The following is a 22,658-nucleotide window of genomic DNA, read 5'->3' as shown; positions in this document are numbered from 1 at the left end:
ATTAGAAACCTAGGAGTTATTTTTGATCCAGCTTTAAGTTTAGACTCACACGTCAAAACCATCTCCCGCTCTTGTTTCTTTCAACTGAGAAACATTTCAAAAGTCCGTAAACTGGTTTCTACTGCAGATCTGGAAAAAAAATCATCCATGCCTTTGTGTCATCACGCTTAGACTACTGTAACGCTCTTTTTACTGGTCTCAGCAAAACCTCCCTCTCACGCCTTCAAGCCATGCAAAATGCAGCAGCCAGACTCCTACCCAAATCCAGCAGACGAGCTCACATCACTCCAGTTTTACAGTCCCTCCACTGGCTCCCGGTAGAATATAGAATTCAGTTTAAAGTTTTAGTGCTGACCTATAGAGCTCTTAACAACCAGGCTCCAAGCTACCTATCTGAGCTTCCACCTCTCGGAACCTTAGATCCACATCTGAAAACCTCCTGGCTGTTCCTCGAACCAGACTGAAAACCAAAGGGGACAGGGCCTTTCAGACTATTGCACCCAGACTTTGGAACAGTCTACCTTCAAATCTCCGTCTCTCTAACACTGTAGAGGTCTTTAAAAATCATCTAAAAACTCACCTTTTCATCCAGGCGTTCCCTCCCTAAATGTTCTAAAAGATGGCTTTGTTCGGGTTCACACCTTCACTTTGTTTATACTCATGATTTAATTTTCTATTTTATCACTGCTATTGTTTTTCTGATGTTTTTATTGGTTAGAGGTATTTGCCCTGATCTTTATCATGTTGTACAGCGCTTTGTGATTTATATCTGTGAAAGGCGCTATATAAATAAACTTTTACTTACTTACTTACTTACTTAAATATAACTTTAGCCCTCCTAAATCTGATTTCATAAAATTATTAACTGCGCTTCCTAAAGAGGTGGTCTTCCAGTACAGAAACATTATTCAACACCAACCTATAAATCCACAGTATGGTTCTATCTCCATCCAAGGTGTTCCCCTTATGGATAAAAAGTGTACCACCCAATTTATTAGACGGTGTTTTACTGATCAACTATACCCTTGTAAAGTCAACAAGAACAACATAATTTACAAATTTGGTAAAAGCTCCATTATTAAACTAAGGATTCTTTATTTAAAACTTCCTATTCAACCTAAAGTCAAAGAAACACATTTTAAAATTTTAAACAATGTCTATCCCTCATAGGATCTGCTCAGAAAATGTTTTAACATTGATGATAATTCATGTTCCTTTTGTGAGAAGGATGTTGAAACAACTGATCATATTTTCTTTGAATGCAACAAGACACGGACGTTTTGGAACTGTTTTGAAAACTGGATTCAACCTCAAATTGGAATCCCATGTCCCATTTCAAGAGATGTCGTCACCTTTGGAACTCTCCTTCAAACAAACAACCAAGAACTCTGCTACAATCTACTTCTCTATCTGGCAAAATTCTTCATACATAAACAAAAAATACTGAAATCACCCCCTGTGTTTAATGCATTTGAACATGATTTTAGATTGTATCTAAGATCCCTTAAATGTGTCAATAATAACAGCTATGAAGATATGTATAGACTGTTGTGTAGACTTCCTGGAACTGTGTAGTGATCCCTTGCATTGTTTGTTTTTGTGTATTTTTTTTTGTCCTCCCCCTTTTCACTGACTGTTCGATTCTCATCTGAATACATTGGCATGTTCGCCTTATTTATAATGTAAATATGCTTTTCTGCAATAAAAAAAGGTCCTACTCACTGGCATGCTGAATCCAGCCTCATGCAGTTAGCTGAGACGGCTTCCAGATGTCTGAGAAAACACTAGTTTTCTGTATTAGTTTTATTAGTTTAATCAATGGTTGATGTTATTATTGGTCTAAAAACAGCTGAAGAATATTGAAATTTTGTTGTGGCTCAGATTTTACTATGCTACATTACAATAAAACAACCCCCTTTCTGACTTGCTGTGTCTGCCAGTCAATTTGTGGCCAAACAGATTTTAGAGTATCTGCTCCTAAAACTGTTCTTTATGTTGACGGTGTGGAAGAACTCATGATCTGACGCTTTTCTCCTTCACCGTCTCTGACGGCTGGTGTTCAGACTGAGACCAAGTCAGATTTCAACCAGCTGTTTTTGTCTTCACATGATAAATGTGTGTCTAATGTCCATGTCATCATACCTCATCGAACTTCAGAGGTGATTTCATAATCTGATATCAAAAACCCCTATTCCTGTGTTTCTAATGATAAAGCCATGAACCAATCACACCTACAGTTTGTGTGACGGTTAGTGCTTTGATCAAAATGTCTATAATCTCAACAAATTCTTAACTTGGCAAGATGGTGTAAAGTGGTTTGTGTTTACCATGAAGATCCTGTCTATTGAAGTACAGATAAAACACTACCTATATGGCCAAATAAATACCGTCATGAAAAATTAAAATTTAATTATATTGTGGGGGGTTTCCATTCTTACTTCAAACATCTAGACAGCACTGAAAAACCATTTTAGGGTTTTAACAGTGTAACCACTGAAGGATCCATGACTACCCACTAACAGTGGGTTAATTGGGATCAGAGGTAACTGGATTGGTTTTATTATCTGAATGATGAAAGTTTCTTTGTAAATATTAGAAACTTTTTTGTGCACCCCGGCTCCTTTTTCCTGTGGTGTTCCACAGGGTTTAATCTCTGCACTACTGCAACTAATGTGGGATCTAAAGAAAACATCAAAAATTTCCAAAAACTTCACAAATGGTAGTACAATTGTTTAGATTTTAATACTTAACAGCTAAAATGTCTACCAAAAACATAAATAAATAAATAAATAAATAAATAAATAAATTACAGCTATTTGATCTCACATGCCTGTGAAAAAAATACTGCTCTATTGTGTCGCTTGCTGATGACGTCACATCGCAGGCGCCGGTTGAATCTTAAAACAGTTGCTAAAAGAGTGAAAACTTGGATTTTTCCTTAAAAAGCAGCTACCAACGTGATCCGGTACCACTGGAGGTAGGGCAAAAACTATCATGGTGTCTTTTTTATGCGAACGAGCTTTTTTTTTGCTCATCTTCTCACGTGTCGGCATCCGACTTTTGTTTACAAACAGCTCTGACATCTGAGAACTAGTTAACCTAGCTGCTGCTAGTTCGTTCGTGGTAACGCTAGATTATATCTTTAGCTCTACTTTGAAGGGTTAGGACTTAGTCAGAAATTTTATTTTTCTCTCCGGGGTTTAAAATCAGGTAGACGCAGCCAGTAAATAAAAGCAAAACAACAAACAAATTAGAAACATCAGCAGTAGATGAACAGATGTTAATGCTAATATCTGTGAAGGTGCATGAAAACACTTCCAAATTTATTTTAAGTTTATTATTTGAAATTGATTAAGTCATTAGAAGATGATAATTTTAATTTTTACTTACAAAGAAAGTTAGCAAAATGTGTTGGACTTGGTTTTCACACGTCTGTCTTTTGATAAGTACAGTATGCTATGACTTTAAGAATTGTCAATGTATTTTTTTCATTATCATTTATTAAATGTTTTATCATGATCACCTTGTCCAGATAAATAAATGTCCACTGGCATTTTATGGTCATATTCTCAGATATCCACGTTATATCTGACAGCTTCCCAAATCACCGTATTGAGGCTTTTTAGGGAGTTTATTTTACGTTTTGATGAACTGCTTTTGTTTTCACAATCTTGATAAAGTTATTCTTCTTGTTCTGTCCTCACTCTGGTCTTTATTACCCTATTTATTAATTTTCTGAGCTGTTTAGACTGGTTTGCAGGTAGCTGGTGCCTATCTCCAACATTCAAAAGGATGTTTACAATAATTTACATAATGTATTGTGCAAAGATTCCTCACCTTAGTCCTCATTAGATAAAACAAGACATTTGACGGTCCTAAGTATCTTTTATTAGTATTTATCTGTATTTTGAAGGCTATCTTGCCCCTACTTTAACCTAAATCTAGACCATTTGATGTATTTTTTTTATATTTGCGGACTTCATAAAGGATTTAGGTAATAGTAAAAACACTGTTTTCCCTCCATGTTCAAAACTGTTTAAATGGTTAGTCCATCTTCATGTAACCATGTCATCACTCCTAAGAAAGCACCAGTGGTTCAATATGGAGTCTTGTCCATCCATTCCATCCATTTTCTGCAGCAGCAAACTGTCCCCATTATAAACAGTGTTGGTAGTGCACTGATTTTGTCTCCTGAGGTGCAGAATGGTGGACCAGAATCTCTTCAAAGCCATATGGAAGTCTTGCTCCATGGTCTCATCGAACTCCTCCCATGCCCGGGTTTTTACCTCTGTGACCACCCGGGCTGCATTCCGCTTGTGTACCCATCAGCTGCCATGCGTCGAGGCGGGTCCGACTATTTCTAGTCAGAACCTCTCAACCTCGTACACCAACTCAGGCTCCTTCCCCACCAGAGATGTAACATTCCACGTACCGAGAGCCAGCTTCTGTAGCCGAGGATTTCAAGTGGCGCTCGCTGCAGAACCACAAAGGCGGAGCTGCACCAGAGTCAGCCCCGCCCATTCCAGAATCAGCCCCGCCCATTCCATCAGAGTCAGTCCAATTCCTTCCAGTTGTCAGACTTAATAGCATTCTGGAACCAAAGAGGGTGTTATATATCATCCAAAATGCAAGATTGAGGACTGAGTCGAGAGGTTACTTGAACCGTTTTTGTAAAGGTTCCATATAATTAAAGATCTAACTTTTGGAACTTTTTATCATCTTATATTGTCATTTCCTCATAATCAATCAATCAAAGATACTTTATTAATCCCAGAGGGAAATTAGAGAAACACGCCAAAGCCATTTTTGGCCTCATTCACACATTTACCTCCCATCTCAGCTTCAATTTGGTCCTCTTCTCCGAAGCGGGTCTGGTCTTGGTTCTCAAATCTGAATATTCTGTGAATTTTCTGACAAATTATTTCTGAAATGGCTTCTACTGAGACGCCGCCGAAAAACCATACATCCTGTCTACAAAAACACACTGGATGGGACAATTACATGTGACGCCACTAGCCTGTTACCAGATGTAGTGGTGAAGTGGTTGGGCAGTCAGCTTGGCATGTAGTTTTGCGCAGGTTCGCCTCCCGGTAGCGGCGCAAACTTTTTTCTTCTTTTCTAGCTACACTTGCCAGTACTATGTTTACAACCATTTATTGGTATACCGTTTAAAATATGACTAATGTGTTTTTTATTTATTCATTCATTTATTTAGCCAGTGTGAGTCCATTTATGAGCAGAGTTTCAACTAAAACGCTGTTTAGAAATGACCAAATTCAAATAACTTGTAGAGACATAAATATTTTGCAGAAAATAAACATTACAACTAAAATATAAACAAATTAAATGTTTCAGCTGGCTAAATAGATTGCTGCCAACCCCACCGAGAGTCGAACCAGCATCAGCTGAGGGGAAAGCAAAACTTAAATTTTGACGATCTTGCCACTAGACTACCATAGCCCACTAAATAATTATCCTTACAGTAAGTGCTGTTGTAGGCCGGTTCTGTTGGAGCAGCTATGGGCTAATATTCGCTAAAAGAAACCTTTTCTTTTCAGGATATATTCAGGCTTTGTCATGTAGCAAGTTATATTTGTCTTGCTTAATTGGAGCATAGAACATAGCATTAACAACTGTAAACTAGTAACAGCCGTAATTCATGTGGGTCAGGTTAGTTTGCGATAAAATAATATAAAAAAAAAACAACAGAAAAAGTCAGTAGGCTAGGCTGTTTGCGTGAGTGGGTGGGGCTGACTGGTGCAGCTCTGCCTTTGTGGTTCCGCAGCGAGCACCCTCTCGAGGATTTGACCGCCAAGGTCCCCACCTTCGGCTACCACCAATCACACATTGCACCCGATCCCTTTGGCTCTCCCATATGCGTGTGACCCAGCCGGGCTCCTCGAGTGAAACCTGAGGTTTCACCCCTGGCCAACAGGCGTTTGCCGACGTGCCCCACCTCCTGGCCTGTCTCCATAGGGCGGCCCCGATGACCCGCGTCTGGGCAGGGGAACACTGTTTCCATTTGTCTTGTTCTTCATAAAGGGTCTGTGGGCGCAACTTTGACTGATCCCTCACCTAGGACCTGTTTGCCATGGGTGACCATACCAGAGGCATAAAGCCTCAGACAACTTAGCTCCTAGGATTATTGGGACATTCAAACCGCTCCATCACAGTAAGGTGGCAGCCCAAGGAGGGGTATTGAGTCTTGTTTTGGCTGTACTTGGAGCCACATCCACTCATCACTTGTTCCACCAGATGGAGAAACCCTCTAAAGCTAGACACGGCTGTGTGCCATTTGTTGCATTTAGTTCAGTGTTCTTTGGAAAATGATTTGGCAGAGCTCCTGACTGTGCGAAGAAAACAGAAAAAAAAATCTGCTCTTGATGGACACGAGCTGCTGGGGATTTTTTTGTTTTTATCAGCATTTTACTGAATCTGAGCAGCTTTTCTCCTGTGTTCTCCTGGAGCTGCATCTGTCTTCTGTCACACACACACACACACGCGCACACACACGCACGCGCGCGCGCGCACACACACACACACACACACACACACACACACACACACACACACACACATTTTCTAATGAAAAATACTCAAAAATTATGTAGCAGATTTTAGAAATAGGGCTATGGCTAATCAAGTCCTCCAACAAATATAATTCAATCACATTTTTAAATTAAGTATTTGAATGAACATGCTGTCATTTCCACCCCCGTTTTTTCTGGAACCTCCAAGTTCTTTTATGAGGCTGTAAGTCTAATTGCATGGCTTATTGCTGACATGCACTACTCCTTATCACCAGGGAAAACTCACACCATCGCTTTAAGCGTGGTTCACTGTGTTAAACATGTTCAACTTCACACGGTTTGATTTTCTGTCACAAACGTGAACTGAAATGCTGTTTCTCTTTTGGATTATTGACCATCATCATTATTAGTTTATGGTCGCGGTAAATCATTGCCTTAACAAGAACCAGCTTTGGATACTGAATAACTTAATGTTTCTTCATTCTGCCACCCTCTCGGCCCTTAAGCAAGCCTTGTGTTTCTTCTTGTTGGGGTATTAAGGTTTTCTTGGCCAAGCCTTATGGGGTCTTTGATGGTTAACAGATTTATTCTCCTCCAAGCTCTTCTGCGTTCCTTCTGTTCTTACTTTGGAAACAATAGCTCGACCCCCCGCAGACATGCTCTCCAGAATAACAGCACATCACATCTCATCTCATCAGGAAGACTACTGTACTTACGGGAAACCTTTGAGGCACAGCTGCAGGGGTTTCATTTATAATGATGTTTTCTGTAACCAGAATCCACAGAGAAATTAGAATGTTGAAAGGGATTCTTGTTGCATTTGAACTTAATATTTCAATGATTGTCTATATATATATACCTGCCACACTTTCCTACAGAACAAGTAGTTTTCACTGACACTTTGCTTCATTTGAATTATTTCTTTCTTGGAAAAACAATATTGTAGACTGTTACCATGGCCACTTCCCGCAACTTTCTGGAGTTTAGCAAGTCACCGAATATTTCCTGCTCAGAGATCAGCTGTATGAACACACTTTTTCACACTTTAGATGCAAAAATATGAGCTTGGCAACATAATTACTGTGGAATAATGGAAATGTGTGTGCATATGTTGGAGTGAAGGTTTGTAATGTGTGTGTGTGTGTGTGTGTGTGTGTGTGTGTGTGTGTGTGTGTGTGTTTGCAAGGATGCACACGTCAGTGCGTGAAATCTGCCTCCCACCTGAATCGGACTCCTCGTTCTTCCTGCGGGTGGACTGGGAGGGGCGGAGCTTATCTTCAGGCTTCCAGCTGCTGCTGACTGATGGACAGGACGCATGGAGAGGTGAAGGTAAAATATTCAGCCAGACCTTTCAGCATTTTTTAAATGACATGCTCATCTGCAGCCTAGACTGCCGTACCTGTTTGACAACACACACCTTTCACATTTTTTTGTGTGAACTATGTTGGTCTAGCATGGGGTGGACAGCCCTGGTCCTAAAGAGCTGTAGTCCTGCATGTTTTTCAGCCATGCATGAACTTGAAGCTTCTAATTGGCTGAACACACCTGATCCAGGTAATCAACAGCAGGAACAACAAAGATAGTTGGAAAACAAGCAGGACCAGGGTTGCCTACCTCCGGTCTAGCAGGTCTTACATGTGCTACTGTTTGAGGACATGTCAGAAAAGCAAGTGCACCAGATATCTGAGCTTGTTGGAGTGAAGAAATAACCTTAAAAGAACCCTGTCCAGGGTTAGTGTTAGGGTGGAACCAAATGCAGAGTTAGCATGCTCTCCCCATGCTTGTACAGTACACTGGTTTCCTCCCACATGCTAAAAACGTACATGGTTAACTGACTGCTTGGCTAGCTGCACTGTTACATTTTCAGCTTTAGGTTGCTTTGAATAAATTAAGTTAGCCAAATAAATAAATAAACATACATGGTGTAATCTTCTGGCAAAGTCAAAAAGAAAATATTAGCACAAATAGCTGATACTAGCTGTCAGCACAGTGGTTGCAGGGTGATGGTTTGGGCAACTTGCAGTCGTTAAATCCAACATGATTAACTGTGTTCTAGAGTCTATTGTGATCCTCTGAAACATGGAATGAATTTACTTTTTCACTCAGCTTTTCCTCTTAGTCTTTGTTTTTGTTTAATAACGAAAAGGTGGAAGCTGCTTGATTTTTGATTAGTGATTAGATTTGATATTTGATTAACTCTATTTAAAACCAGATGGTTTTTATGATGCCTGGTGCCTCAGAATTAAATGAGCGTGGACTTTTTTTTCTCTCTGTAGTTTTTAAAACCCAGAAACAATCATTCATTTGATTGTGTTTTCATGCTCAAAAGCATCACAATGGAAGAGGATTTACTTACTTATTCACATGAACGTGTTTCTGGCTCATGTCAAAAGTCAGTGGGAGGTAAGAAGGAAGTTTGGTTTATTGAGTGCTTCAAATCAAATTACAGAGAAATGCAACAAAAATAGAACAGTAAAATAATAAAAACTGTAAAATAACTAAAATGACATACCTAGTAGCTGCACTGCCTCTGGGGGGATCCTTTGAACTATAAAGCATCAATTAAAGTTGAGTATAGTGATAGCTAAAGCACTAATTTCATAAATGTAATGTCGTGTTTTTGTTTGTGCAGTGAGCGAGGAAGCAATTAACCGCGAGGCAGAGGAGCTGGAGATGCAGAAGGAGAAGTACATCCTTGACCTCCAGGAGGCTCTGACGGAAGCTGAAAACTCAGCCTTGTACAGCTTTACCCTGACCCCGGACCCACTGAACCGCAGCTCCACTGTTACCCTGATGTATGAGAAGATGCAGAGGGACATCTCAGTAAGTACTGCTGTGTTTGTGTTTGAGGGCTTTTACAGAGACGCACCTAAACATGACTAAATCAAGTTGATAGTTAAATTAGTGTTATTTTGGTCCCTAGTCGTGTTCTAATATACCGAAATATTTCCAAAGTTGGAGCTGTAGACTAAATTACTGACATCATTTAACCAGAAGCACAGGACAGCACCCCATGACGAGAGAGGGGCCGACCTGCTGTGATCAACAGAAGCAGAGATTTATTCGTTATGTGTCTTTGATAAAAGCTTGTAACACGGCCAGGCAGGTGTTCGTGGTGGTCTCCATCATCAGAATCAGCACATTTACAGTTTGGCACCCATGTTACACTCTATCATCTTCTCATTTTGAGAATGTTTCTCTTTGTTGTGTCGCATCCTGTACATACCGTATCTGTGAATTATCTGTGTTTTATCAGATTTTAGCGTCTGTTGTTGCAAGGGGAATCTAATCTGCCAAAGGCCATCAGAATCGGTAGAACTGGTATTTGTTATACTTTGAAGCAGGGGAGCTGGTTTTTAACCAATCAGCTCTCACGTTCAATTGAGAACCTTTGGAAGTTGGCAAGGGAAGTTTACAAAAATGGACATCAGTTGCAGACTGCTGATAAATTTTTGCTATAGTCTTAACCACTTTGAAAAATGTATCCACTCACATTTATATATATATATGGAGAGAGAGAGAGAGAGAGAGAGAGAGAGAGAGAGAGAGAGAGAGAGAGAGAGAGAGAGAGAGAGAGAGAGAGAGAGAGAGAGAGAGAGAGAGAGAGAGAGAGAGAGAGAGAGAGAGAGAGAGAGAGAGAGAGAGAGAGAGAGAGAGAGAGAGAGAGAGAGAGAGAGAGAGAGAGAGAGAGAATGTGTTTTTACATACAAATTACTTTTAGTGTGATTGCATTTACATTTCTAAACTTTTTGGCAGAGAATTTTTCATATTCTTAGATTCTCAGTCACAGGTCACGGTAGTCCTGAGTTAAATGAAAAAAAAAAAGGACTTTTTCTTGTTATCTTGAAGATGTTTCACCTCTCATCCAAGAGGTTTCTTCGGTTCTGAAACATGGGTTTTAAGTATCAGGCTTATAAATTGAAGTCAGTAACAATCACATTAGTTTACGTTCGCCAACTTTTCCCTATCAGATTTAAGTCTTGGCTGATCAGAAATCCCAAACCTCTGTTTACATGGACACTAACTGAAAAGATCCGATCATGCTGTGAGTATACACGCACCGAGGATTCAGCTAGATTAAATAGGTTGAGCATGCTCAGAGTTGTCTTTCCTGGAAAACAAAATTTTAAGCAAACACCATCTTATCCGCACGTCTTTTCACAGGCATTTATTTTATTATCCTCTAGCTTTGTCCGTTGACTTACCTTTCCAGCGGATTTTAATTTGGTCGGTACCTTGGTGAATTCCCACTTCCTGCGTATTTAGATGCACTTGAGTGTATAACTCTGAATTTCTAGTCTTTCTGTCATCGAGACATTCAATAATATTGAGCTCCCTTAGAGTTTCCAGTAAACAGACTACTTCTGTCCTGAGTGTCTGCAAAGGTGGAAGTACATCATGCTGAAGTTACACATGTGCAGTGGGCATTGTTTTACTCCAACAATCACAATGAGTGTGTACACTGGCGTTAATCGGAATGATGATCGGACAAAGCCGCCTTTCTCTATCGGAAGGAAATTTCATTCTGATCAGGCTGAATCAGATCAGAATATTTCAACTGACATGTTTACATGAAGAATTTTTGATCTGATTGGGCATTCATTCCAATTATTTGTGCCCATGTAAACGTAGCACCTGACAGGTCACTAATCAGGCCTTCTCTGTTTGTGTGAAACTGAAGACCCCCTATTTCAGATAAAAAGACAAGTCCAGCTACATTCATGTAAAACACTCAAGATTGTACATTTTCACATTCTACCTAGGCAGAAATGGCTTAATTTAAATGGAAACAAGTGTCAGTGACACTTTGCCTCATTCAAATTCTTTCTTGAAAAAAAAAAAAACAATACATTGCAGATCATTACCATGGCCACCTCCTGCTTTTCTCCCGGCAACTTTCTGGAGTTTAGCAAGTCACAGAATAATTCCTGCTCAGAGATCAGCTGTATGAACACACTTCTTCCCATTTTAAATGAAAAATTGTGAGCTTGGCAACATAATTATTGTGAAATAATGGAAATGTGTGTGCATGCATTGGAGTGAAGGTGAAATGAATCAATATTTAAAGTAACAACTGAAGATTTTGCGGAAATGAGTAGTGATGTCATCTGACATGTGCAAGGTTTTCCTTCTTTTACACACACACACACACACACACACACACACACACACACACACACACACACACACACACACACACACACACACACACGTCGCGTTATACAGGACATGGGAGTCCAAAGGGTAAAAAGGTCAAGTTGCTGGTCGACCCACTCAATCAAATGGGTCGTTTGGATCTTTATCAGTTGATGAATTCTTAATGAAGCTAACATTTGAGCGGTTTAATTTACAAGGGGTGATTGGTTGTAAAATCACCTAGAAAGAGAAGTAAAAGCAGAACTGTTGGTTTTAGAAAAACATAAAATCTTAATCCACATTCATGGTTTTTCATGTTTAACACAAATATATCATTTAACTTCTTATGCAAACCATCTGTCATCTAAAATGTGCCTATTTCTCTCGTCAGAACAGTGTCCCTTGTCGCTGAGACATAGATGACTTCTTATTCTTGACCCGATGAGCTGGCTGGCCCCAGGTGGCTATAGCTAATCTCAGGAGGGCAGAGGCCAAAAATAGTTAACATGGACACTATTTTATAAACATTTATGTTTCATGTGCTTCACATTTTACTACCTAGAATTTATTGGGGGTTTTACTTGCAGAAGTGGAAGCAGCAACATTAAGAGGAGATGTTTTCACCACTGATATCATCATTTTTCTCTGTTGTTTGAATGGAACCCGCCATTAAAATGTAACTTTTTTACATGTGTGTTCCAGGTGTAAACGGGTGTGTGTGCTGTATGTAAAGTGGAGCTGTGTCGGTAAACTTTGAGGAGCTGGTTGTAGACCTTTCTCCCCAGACAAAACCGACCAGCAGTAATTTACTGTGAATATGAGCCAGAAAATTGATTCCCATTTCAACACCGTCTCCTGTCCATCCTGTTGGCTTCAAAGATGTCAACAATATCTAGTCTGACTCGGAGCTTAGCAATCTAGATCCCTGATATGAGCGCTCGGGTGACGGCTGACAGCAGAGTTACAGCCTCAGACTGGGTGAATGTGGTGAGGCAATAACTGGAGGGGCTTCAGCAACTCAGAAGAGGTGTTTCCACTTCAAGGAGCATTTCAGCCTGAGTTTATTTACTTAACATTTCCATAAGGCAGTGAAGTAATAGCTGGCAAGTAGGAAACACTCAGAAGAAATACAGAAGGTGAGAATACATCATACATAATGAAAGATGTTTTTTTTAACTCCCCTGAGTAAGAATCAGATCAAGGAATAATCAAGAAAAAGGCTTTACTTTAGTTGAGATTAAAGGTATTCCTATCAGATGATCCCACTCTGATCAAAACGAGTATGCCTGCAAATTTAGGTAATCTTTGAAATTGTCTTCATTTACTGGGGAAATTCCTCTCTGACCCATCCCTGAGGAGCAGTGAGCTGCTGTTCAGATGGTAACTTTCTGAGTTTAGTATCTTGCCCACGTGTACAACCGCTCTCCCTGTTCAGTCACAACTTCCCCAATAATACATGCCTGCAGACATTCACCCACACCATGAGGCATCAACATGAAGATATATGAGCTTCACTCATGCACACATTCCTCCTCAGGTTGTCATTTTTTCGTCAACACCCTCAGCCTCTTCTTTGGAGGACCACGTTTCTATTAAGTTGCGTTGTAATAATACCGGTATGTTTGAACGATTACATTCCTGACAAAGTCCAATTTATTTAATTGATTCATTCCTTTATACTTATTATTATATATAAACACTGAAATTTTGAAAAGACGTCTGTTATAAACGGTGTAAGGGTAAAATGGTGTAGCATTGTGGACGCCGATAGGGAGCCTAAGTCACACCCATCTACTTCTGGACCATGGGTCCCTGGAAGAAAGAAAAAATGAATGCAAGTTATTTTCTATTTCTGCTTGTTATGTACCATGGATTTCACATATGATGTCCGTGAACTTTAAAGACTCAGTCTGATGCCAAGAACTCGCTTATTTTCGAACGGAGAGAAACACCATTTTAGATTTTGTGTGAAAATAAGCCCAGGACTACAAATGTGAATCACCAAAGTGACATCATCGAACCAGGCACGGATAAAAACAGAGAGAAAATGGCTGTAAGTTCAGAAAACTTCAAATCCTTCCTTCAGGAGGAAAGAACCACCATAAATATGGCCATGTGGTAAGTAGCAGCTACGCTAGTGGAGAGGAGATTCTGAGGTCACATATGCAACGTGCTGATGTCTGATTTGTAGCCATGCTAATTATGAACTTTTACAAGCTGATAAATCTCAAAGTATGTGACAGGTGTGGTCGAAACACCCGACATTACTTTTCATTTAAATAGCAGTACAACATATGTGCGATCCAGGGTCTAAGGCAAAGTGGATTAGAAAATAGCTCTTTTAGCCCCGTTGACTTGCATTCATTTTTTTGTTCTTCCGGTGACCCAAGAGCCGACTGGAAAGGGAGGAGACTTAGGCTCCTTTTTAACTTTACTGTAGTGATTAAATGTTTTACAGCACAAATAACATACAAAATATTTTTTATACAGTAGGAATTAAAGGAATAATGAAATATAACAGTAATTAGTACTTATTCAATCATAATGGGTTGATGAGATTTGATCATTTAATTCTGGTTTAGTTTACGTTTGAAACTGCTTCCCATCCTTTAGAAACATGGGGTTGTAGTGAAAAGCAGTGTGAAGCAATTTATAAAACTTGTCTAAATCCAGCAAGCATTTTCAAAGAAAGAGTGACCCATATACCATGGCTACTGCTGATAATGTACCAAAGAAACTAGAAAACAAATCAATCAGCCAAATCCATGAAATGAATACATTTGAGATGCTTTATTTTTTATGGATGAATGTAGATGTGCAGATCCAGACACCGTTGTTTTACGGGCTCAGGCGTACTCAATAAATAAAGGTTTATTTGTGTCTGCTGTAGTTCAGACTGGGCTGTGTCCATCTGAAGGCCGTCTCGGAGCCAGTGGAGGCAGTAAGGCAGGTGCTGATCCACAGTCTGCAGCGAGGAAACACTCTGCAGCAGCGCAACCACAAACTGACAGAGGAGAACCAGAGGCTGAGACGAGAACACCAGAGCATCACTGCACAGTAAACACATACGCACACACACACGTGCACAGCAAACAAACAAATCCCGCTGCTTCAAGGTGACATATAGGCCAGACAGTACCATTGCTCAGAAACACTGAAAGGCTACGAATTGGTGATGTCGGTCGCGAACAAAACGACTCTTAGAGCGGAATGACTTACTCCGACCCCCTATTTGAGTTTCACACAGCTGCAGATGTCACGTGAGGGAAACAGCTATTGGAGGCCAGCTCTTATCTGTCCTCTGTGAGCCTCTTAATTATCAGGTTAAAATGTGAGATCACAAATATAGTCAGATTATATCCGGATAAGAATCAGTGTGTGTGTGTGTGCGTGTGTGTGTGTGTGCGTGTGTGTGTGTGTGCGCCTGCGTGTCTCCTCTTCCAGGCTGAAGGGCTACTCTGAGGGTAAAGAGGCCCTTGAGGCAGAGCTGTACTCTCGGTTTGTTCTGGTCCTCAATGAGAAGAAAGCAAAGATCCGCAGTTTGCAGGAAACCGTCACAAACCTGCAGGAAGCAAAGTACGTTTTACACATTAACCATCTTTACAAGTTTACCATCGGTGCACAAACTCAGCATGCTGAGGTGCCTCACATTTTCTTCAGAGCTTCAGATGCTCAAAAAATGTCTTTGATTCTGTATTTATGACATTTTCTGAGTCACTGAGTTTCTTTTTAAGTTTGGCGGTGACCTAAAAAGCTTTGTATCATTCTAATGTGGCTCCTCCACAGGACTTCTGATGGACAGAGGAGCAGAGATTCTGCAAAGTCAGACCAAACAGCAGGTCAGGGTGGTGAGGTGGAGGAGGATGAGTATGGAGGCAGCACTGATGAAGAGCCAGAGGACGTGCAGCCAACACCAGTTCCTGATCTACCTTCCAGAGGTACGATAGTCACTTTGCTGTTCTCCAGAACACTCATATGATCAACTGGTTAACCATTTAGTGTCACCAGTGGTAGGTGTTCACTAATGATTTCACTTTATCAGATAACTGAATGTTGCCAGCAAGCAGCAAATGCGAGTTTACTGAAATTATTGAGGGGGATTTGATTTTACTGGACAGATTCTTGTAAAGCTCTAACCTGCTGATATTTTGGTAAGATCAAATGTTTCTTAAAGTGTTTTGTAAAGTAGGAGTTGGGTATATATATTTGAACGCGTTCACAGTTTCCAGTTAAATAAATCCAGCTAGTGAAGCAGATTAAAGTTGAAAGGCTCTATATGGCTATTAATAATATCTGTTGAGAATCTATTGTTGTTTTTTCAGTGTCAGTCTTTTATTCTAGATCACATTTTCTAGTTTAGTTATTTATTCAAGATAAAATAATCACTGATGAAATCTTTTACATAGAGCAGATGACCGAGACGTTTTTGTCTCAAACTGGAAATCTAATAATCCAGCTAAGCTGATATTTTCTTTACATTAAAAATATATAAACAGATGTATTGTTTAACATCTGACAGCTATTTATGTGTCTGTCGGTCGGTCTTTATTACAACACACCTACAGGTTTATGCTCCAGTGTTCTTTGGGTGCTTTAAATTTTTGAAAATGTTCACTTTAATTTATGTAGTTTTAGGTTTTTAAAAATACTTGACCTCAACTGGCATTGGTTGAAAACAAAATAATTGACTTAAATGGTAAAATAATCATTTTGAGCATGAACATTAAGCTGGGGTGGAATGACCACCTACAGTATGTGCTTCGGGCCAGTGTCGGCTCTCTAATGGCACTGACATGATAAGCCAATGATCTGTAAAAAATCATTTTTGTCTGTCTGCCTCTCACACCTCTTGTGAGTTCTCTAGATCTGTTTTAAGCACCTTACATGTTTTGCAAATAAAGAGTCCTCATGAATCTCTGATTGCTGGTGTGAATTAGCATCTGTCGCTGGTGCATTCACAGACCGGAGGGGAAAATCATATTTTTGAGTTTCATAACGACTCACGCCGAATATCTGCCAATTCTGATCACCAGTCACGTTGTGGGTGCATCTCTGTATGTAAGTTCTGATACTGTCTCTGGATGATCAATCTGTAAGAATAATGAGAATAAAAGTTTAAATTTAGAATTTTAATAAAGTTTATTTATGAGGAATCTATTAAAAGTTAACGAAGCACAGTCAGGCTACCAGACTGCGATCATTCCATCACTGGAAGCAAACCATTCCTGATTTTGTCAGATCTCACCTTGGATATGATATGTTTGTCGTAGGTGCTGTTGGTATGGTAACCCTTTGTGTCACTCTGTGATTTCATACCCTAAAGTCAGTTATGACATCACTGAGGAGTTGTGTAATACAAGTACAGCTTTAAATATAAGCAGCCCCTATTGTTGACATTACACTTCATCATCCTCCAAACTCTCACTCCCCACCGCCCTGGTTATAAGTCACGTGCCTTTACTATGAGCTAAAACATATCACGTTTTGAACATAGAGCCTTTCACACAGCTGAGACAGACTTTGACTCAGCTGTCCCAGATTTTCCATTTGCTAACAGTACACAAGCAGGTTATGTTCTTTTGATAGTTTTTTGGAGACTTGCGTGTTCCTGGTGGCTTTATTTCTCCTGATGAGGGCAGGTTTGTAGGAATTATTTTGTTTCTGTTGCCATGGAGCTCAGATGGTCAGCAGATATACAGAAGGAGGGGAAGGAGAGTGTTTTGGTCTTGTGAATACACAGGTTTTGTTTTGAGTTTTCTAGACACTGCTGCCACTGATGAAACTTACTGTCACATCATGTAAATATGTTTACAAGACTTCTCATGTTCTCATGATGAAAATAGAGAAGTAATAGAGAAAAAAGGGTATTTTTTTTATTTCTTTTGTTTGAACCTTATGATACCTTAGTGGCCTTCAGGGAGACAGTTACAGAAGACAGGTGAGTTGATCAGTAGGTACTAGGACAGAATGGGATAGCTGTGGATGAGTGGGCGGAGTGGTCGTGTGCCAGTCAGAAGGTCGGTGGTTAGATCCCATCCCCACCACATGTCAAACCCCATGTAGCTACCCTGTGCAGCCGATTGAGTGTACGAGTGGGTGAATGTAACTTGCAGGGTAAAGCGCCTAAAGTGGTCAGAATAAATTAAAATGCTTTATATAGCACTTTTTGACCATAGATAGGGTTTAGCAGGCCCAGCACTGGCCACTTTGCAGTCCATCCTGTCAAGATGATTGTTAGGGGAATGGGGTGCTCGCAGATCTGTTCCTTAAGTGTTCACGGGATGGGGAAGAGGGCCTCATGGAAGTTTTTTTTTTTTCATATAAAACCTGAATCTTGGTGCTGGCCAATTGTTGCCCTACACACAGTGTGAGATGTGCAAGGCCTGGCGCTGGGCTTTAGTATTTATAGCACAGAATAATTTGATAAATATGTCATAAGCAATTCATGGTGGCAAATCTACTTTTTATTCTATTTTCACTCAGTGTATCCTAAAAAAAAAAATCACCAAACAGGTTTCTATTTTGGATGCTGTGATGTCCTTTGTTTCACAGAATTCCACAAGTCAAGTGGCTGGTCCCAAGGGAACTGTCTAAGATGGATCAGTCAAGGTGGATGACCAAATGGTCAAACTGCTTGGGATAACAAGGGAAGGTTAGAATTTGGGATGGATGGATTATGGGTCAGTTTTGGATAGATAGCACAAATATTCTGATAGCTATACTTAAGATAAAAGGCATTCCTGCTACTTAAGGCTTTCTAGAGTGAATCACACTGCTCAGTGGCTTGGTTTTAGGGTACTGCAATAGGAGAAATAACCCAAACTTACAATAAAAACACTCGAGTGGCTGATAAAAACAAAGTACTCTTTCTAACTGGCCGCTCATTGCCCTGAACCTTAATCTTGTTCAGTATCTGTGGAAAGATCAGAGCATTGCAGAATGAAGACGCCACCCAATCTGAGACAGCTGGAGCAGCTTGCTTAGGAAGAGTGAACCAAAGTACCTGTTAGTAAATGTAGACATCTCTTAAGACTGTTAGTAGTGATTGGCGTTAAAGGTGCTACCAAGAAATATGAAATTAGAGGTTTCATATGTTTTTGTTCATTTCAATAAAATTTATTTTGTGTCACACTCAGCTTAAATAATAATAAAAAAGGAAAAGCAAAGTCTGGTTTGTGTTAAATATGGACTTGATGATAAGGGATGCCATCAAACACATTTAAAGGACCTGTCTCATGCTTTTTTAACCTTTCTGAGCAATGATAGGCCCATCCATTTTCTATACCTGCATGGCCATGCAGGGCCACAGTGGGGGTGGGGGTGGAGCTATTTCCAGCTGTCTCCAGGTAAACAGGCGTGGTACACCCTGGACTAGGGGCTGCATGACTTAATTTATTTTTTTAAGTCGACAGTCAAGTAATGAAAATCTAGTCGACTTTGACTAGTCGTTGATGACGTCATACACCTGAAGCAGGTTGTTTCGCTGGAGTTTTTGACAATTTAAATTGCGCCCACATTTTCAAAGTTAAACACATCTCTTTTAACAACGGTAGTTTTTGCATCTTTACTGTTCCCCTGCTTCAGCCCTCTCCCCCCTCCCCCTGCGCAGCGGCCGCAAACTCACTGATGCGCCTGCAGCCTCTCAGAGTTTCTGCTGATCTAAACATTAAAATAATTATTTCATTTTCTGTTCCTCACTTCTGATTACCTTCAATGGTGTCTGTTTGTTGCAACCACCAGGTACAAAAACGAACTTGTTTTTATTTGACTATTTTTCTGTCCTGTCTCTGTTTATTATCTTCCTGCATCTCCTCTCAATCCTAAAGAAAAACTGCTACCTGGCTTCATTTATTTTCACCTCATGAGTTACCTTTGAACTGCAGTTCTAAAAGATCTACCGACCGCAAAAACTGCGGAGTGCATGCTGGCCGCACCGGTGAGATGAAATCACCGGAGGACAAAACAGGTGATGCACTCTGCTCCACAGCAGCGAAATGCATCAGGCACAAATAAAAGACAGAAAACATAAAAGGAAATGAGCCAACATGAACGATCACGTGTTAAATTTGTTTTTGAGGTGGTGACACCTAATTTTATAATGTTAGTGTGGCCGTGCTCAGGACACAGATGTCTGGAGTGCATCAACGATCAGAACTTTGCATGCGCATGCCGGTTAAGTTTAGGATGGGGGTGAGGGGAAGGTTAAATTGCAAGAAGGTAAAGGTCACAATTTGGTCAAATGTCCATTTAACCGCGGGCGTCAGATACCGACGCTCTGGAACAGCGTGTCGCCTCCCGACGCGCAGGGGCTCATCACCTTTTCTGAGGACTGCATCTTGTAACAGTCATTTCATTCCGTTACATCGGTCATTATCACGTGACAGCGAGTAGTCTATGAAAAGCATAAAAAGTCACTACATAGCAGTGAAGTCGACTAGTTCATACAACCCCTACCCTGGACATGGTGCCATTCCATTGCAGGGCAACGCAGAGACACACAGGGCAATCACCCAAGCACACACACTCACAACTAAGGATAATTTAGAGAGACCAGTCAACCTCACAGTCATAACCGTGCGAGGAAGCCGGAGTACCCATGCATGCAAATAGTGAACATGCAAACTCCTTGGAGAAAGCCCCCAGGCCAGGATTTGGACCCAGGACCTTCTTGCTGCAAGGCAACAGTGCTAACCACTGGATTGGCCCATGTACTATTAAAACATTACCGTTGGCACAATGGAGTCCTAATTTGTTCTGAAACACAATTTATTTTCATGAGATCAAGTTATTTTCTCTTACTACACAGAAGACAGTTGGATTCAATGAAATCACGCCTCTAACTCAACCCAGCCTTTATTTATAAAGCACCAGACATGTCACCAAAGTGCTGTACAAAATAGAATAAAGACAGATAAAAACCAACAGAGAAAATTCAAACCAACAAGTAACAATTACAAGGTAAAATCATCTAAAATAATAGCAACAGCTAACCAACAGTTAAAAGTCAGATTATAAAAGTAGGTCTTCAGCCTCATTTTAAAAGCTGCTACTGACGAGCAGAGCCTAACAAATAAGGGAAGCGCATTCTACAAGTTTAGACCCACTACCAAGAACGCTTCAGCACAGTTCTGGTAGCCAAAAGCAGCAGCTGGTTCTTGGAGTAGAGCGTCTGAACAGGGACATATGACTGCTGCCACCTGTGTGAATTCCACCCATTTCATTACATAACCCTAAATCTCCAAGCGGCATGAGCCACAGCAAAGAAAAAAGCTGGAAAACCATGCAGATTGACACCCTCATCCTATCCCACTCCCTATTTTCTCTGTCTGAGAAGCCGTTAACGGAACATTAACAAACACTGCCCACACAGGGGAAAAGCTACTGGGATTAATTATTGTCCCAGTCTGTCTTTGACCCACCAAACTTGATAACCACTAGCTGAATGGTTAGCATTTTGGTTGTCCTCACATTTCATGCCTACCCATTGGGTTGTTTTAACTTTAGAACAGCGCAGTTCTGAAGATAATAATTCTATTCTAGCAATGATTCTGCAAACCCACTCTGGTAGTGGCAGACAAGACAAAAATAAATCACTTTTTCACAACTGTGGAGATTATTCTATCCTCTGGCTACATGGATAGCCTGGGCGTTAGTGTTCACAGTCCAGGGGAGGCGGGATCCGGACCCGAGACTCCCTGGTTGGGGAGGAGTGTGGTAAGGATTATGCAAACCAGCCCCAACCAGCTATTTCCAATGCCATAGCAGAGCTGAAGAGTAGCTGTACCTGAGACGGTAAAATGCATGTGTCAAGCCAAAAACTGTCCCAGGGTGTTTTGAAGAAGAAATAACAATATAACATGGTCAAAATGAATTTTACATGATATAGTCCCTTTAAGTTATTGCGGAGATAGTTGTATTATCTATATAGTAAAATTATCTATATTTAATGGTCTGAATGTAGGAATTTTCTTCAGTTTTTATTTCACACCGTTTCCCTCCTTAGAATCCTCTACTCCGAGCCCTCTGGGTCTGCGTGACATCACTGATGTGGCTCCATGTCGCAAACGCCGCTTCCGCCACCTCGAGGTCCTGGAGCCCGCAGTGAAAAAATCTAATCCAGAGACTGCAGAAAGCAAAAGGTATGAATCAGTGTTTAGTGTTGTTCACACATGTCATCGTATGATTCTGTTGTATGTGAAAAAGCAATTTCTCTTACACGATGTCAAGTCTTGCCTTAAATTGTGTAGAATCCCCGCTTGAAAGGGATTCAATTCAATTCAATTTTATTTATAAAGCGCATTCACAAGGCATTACAACCAAACAAGGCGCTGTACACTAAAAATGTTAGTTAATTAAACAGGCGGTATACAAACATGTCGAACACAGATAAAAGATAAAAAGGAAATGCAACAAAATTCCCAAAAACTAACAGCTAAAAATCAATAAGACACAGGGAGAATAAAAATTAGAAAAACATTTTAAAAGAACCTCAATAGTACAGAATGACGATATTGTAAAGTCCATTTTTAAACAATGCAGATGTAAGTGATGGTCATAATTATGTTGTATAAGCTAGGTTGAAGTAGTGAGTTTTCAAGCGTGATTTAAAAATGCTAGCTGTTGGTGCTTGCCTCACTAGCAGTGGTGGATAGCAGAGTCTTTGCAGTGTTATATGACTGGGTTTTACTCGAGGACCACACAATTTTTCCTTGTCGTCTTCATTTTATTTTGTAGTTTTTTAGAAGGTTTAGGATTGTGGTTGGTCACGTGCAGGTAAAAACCTCGAAAACAATTCAAACAAGAAACATGTAAATGCAGATGGTTAAAACAAACCCATACTATACATTTTACTAAATTCAAATTGCACAAATACTTAACTGAGAACCAACAGAATAGTACACAATTAACTTCAAAATAATTGTTTTTATTTTAACTATTTAACGATTTAAATGTTTTAATAATTTATGCAAAATTGAACAACCTTTTAATTCT

The 22,658-nt window shown here is 40.1% G+C and overlaps 1 protein-coding gene across 1 annotated transcript in view; it reads left to right on the top strand.

Annotated features, from left to right (window-relative positions):
- The first annotated feature begins 2,849 nt into the window (after positions 1-2,849).
- Positions 2,850-22,658, top strand: part of xrcc4 (X-ray repair complementing defective repair in Chinese hamster cells 4) — a 41,677-nt gene continuing 21,868 nt past the window's right edge. Inside the window, exons 1-7 of the mRNA XM_015973919.3 lie at positions 2,850-2,977; positions 7,717-7,859; positions 9,163-9,353; positions 14,557-14,723; positions 15,111-15,242; positions 15,453-15,604; positions 21,670-21,805. Of these exons, the coding sequence (XP_015829405.3) occupies positions 7,718-7,859; positions 9,163-9,353; positions 14,557-14,723; positions 15,111-15,242; positions 15,453-15,604; positions 21,670-21,805 (920 nt within the window). The 5' untranslated portion in view covers positions 2,850-2,977; position 7,717. The remainder of the gene's footprint in view (positions 2,978-7,716; positions 7,860-9,162; positions 9,354-14,556; positions 14,724-15,110; positions 15,243-15,452; positions 15,605-21,669; positions 21,806-22,658) is intronic.

Source organism: Nothobranchius furzeri, chromosome 6 (assembly GCF_043380555.1).
Source record: "Nothobranchius furzeri strain GRZ-AD chromosome 6, NfurGRZ-RIMD1, whole genome shotgun sequence".
Classification (NCBI taxonomy): Eukaryota; Metazoa; Chordata; class Actinopteri; order Cyprinodontiformes; family Nothobranchiidae; genus Nothobranchius; species Nothobranchius furzeri.
The sequence above is the reverse complement of the archived record's forward strand: the minus strand, read 5'-3'. Positions and strand labels throughout refer to the sequence as shown.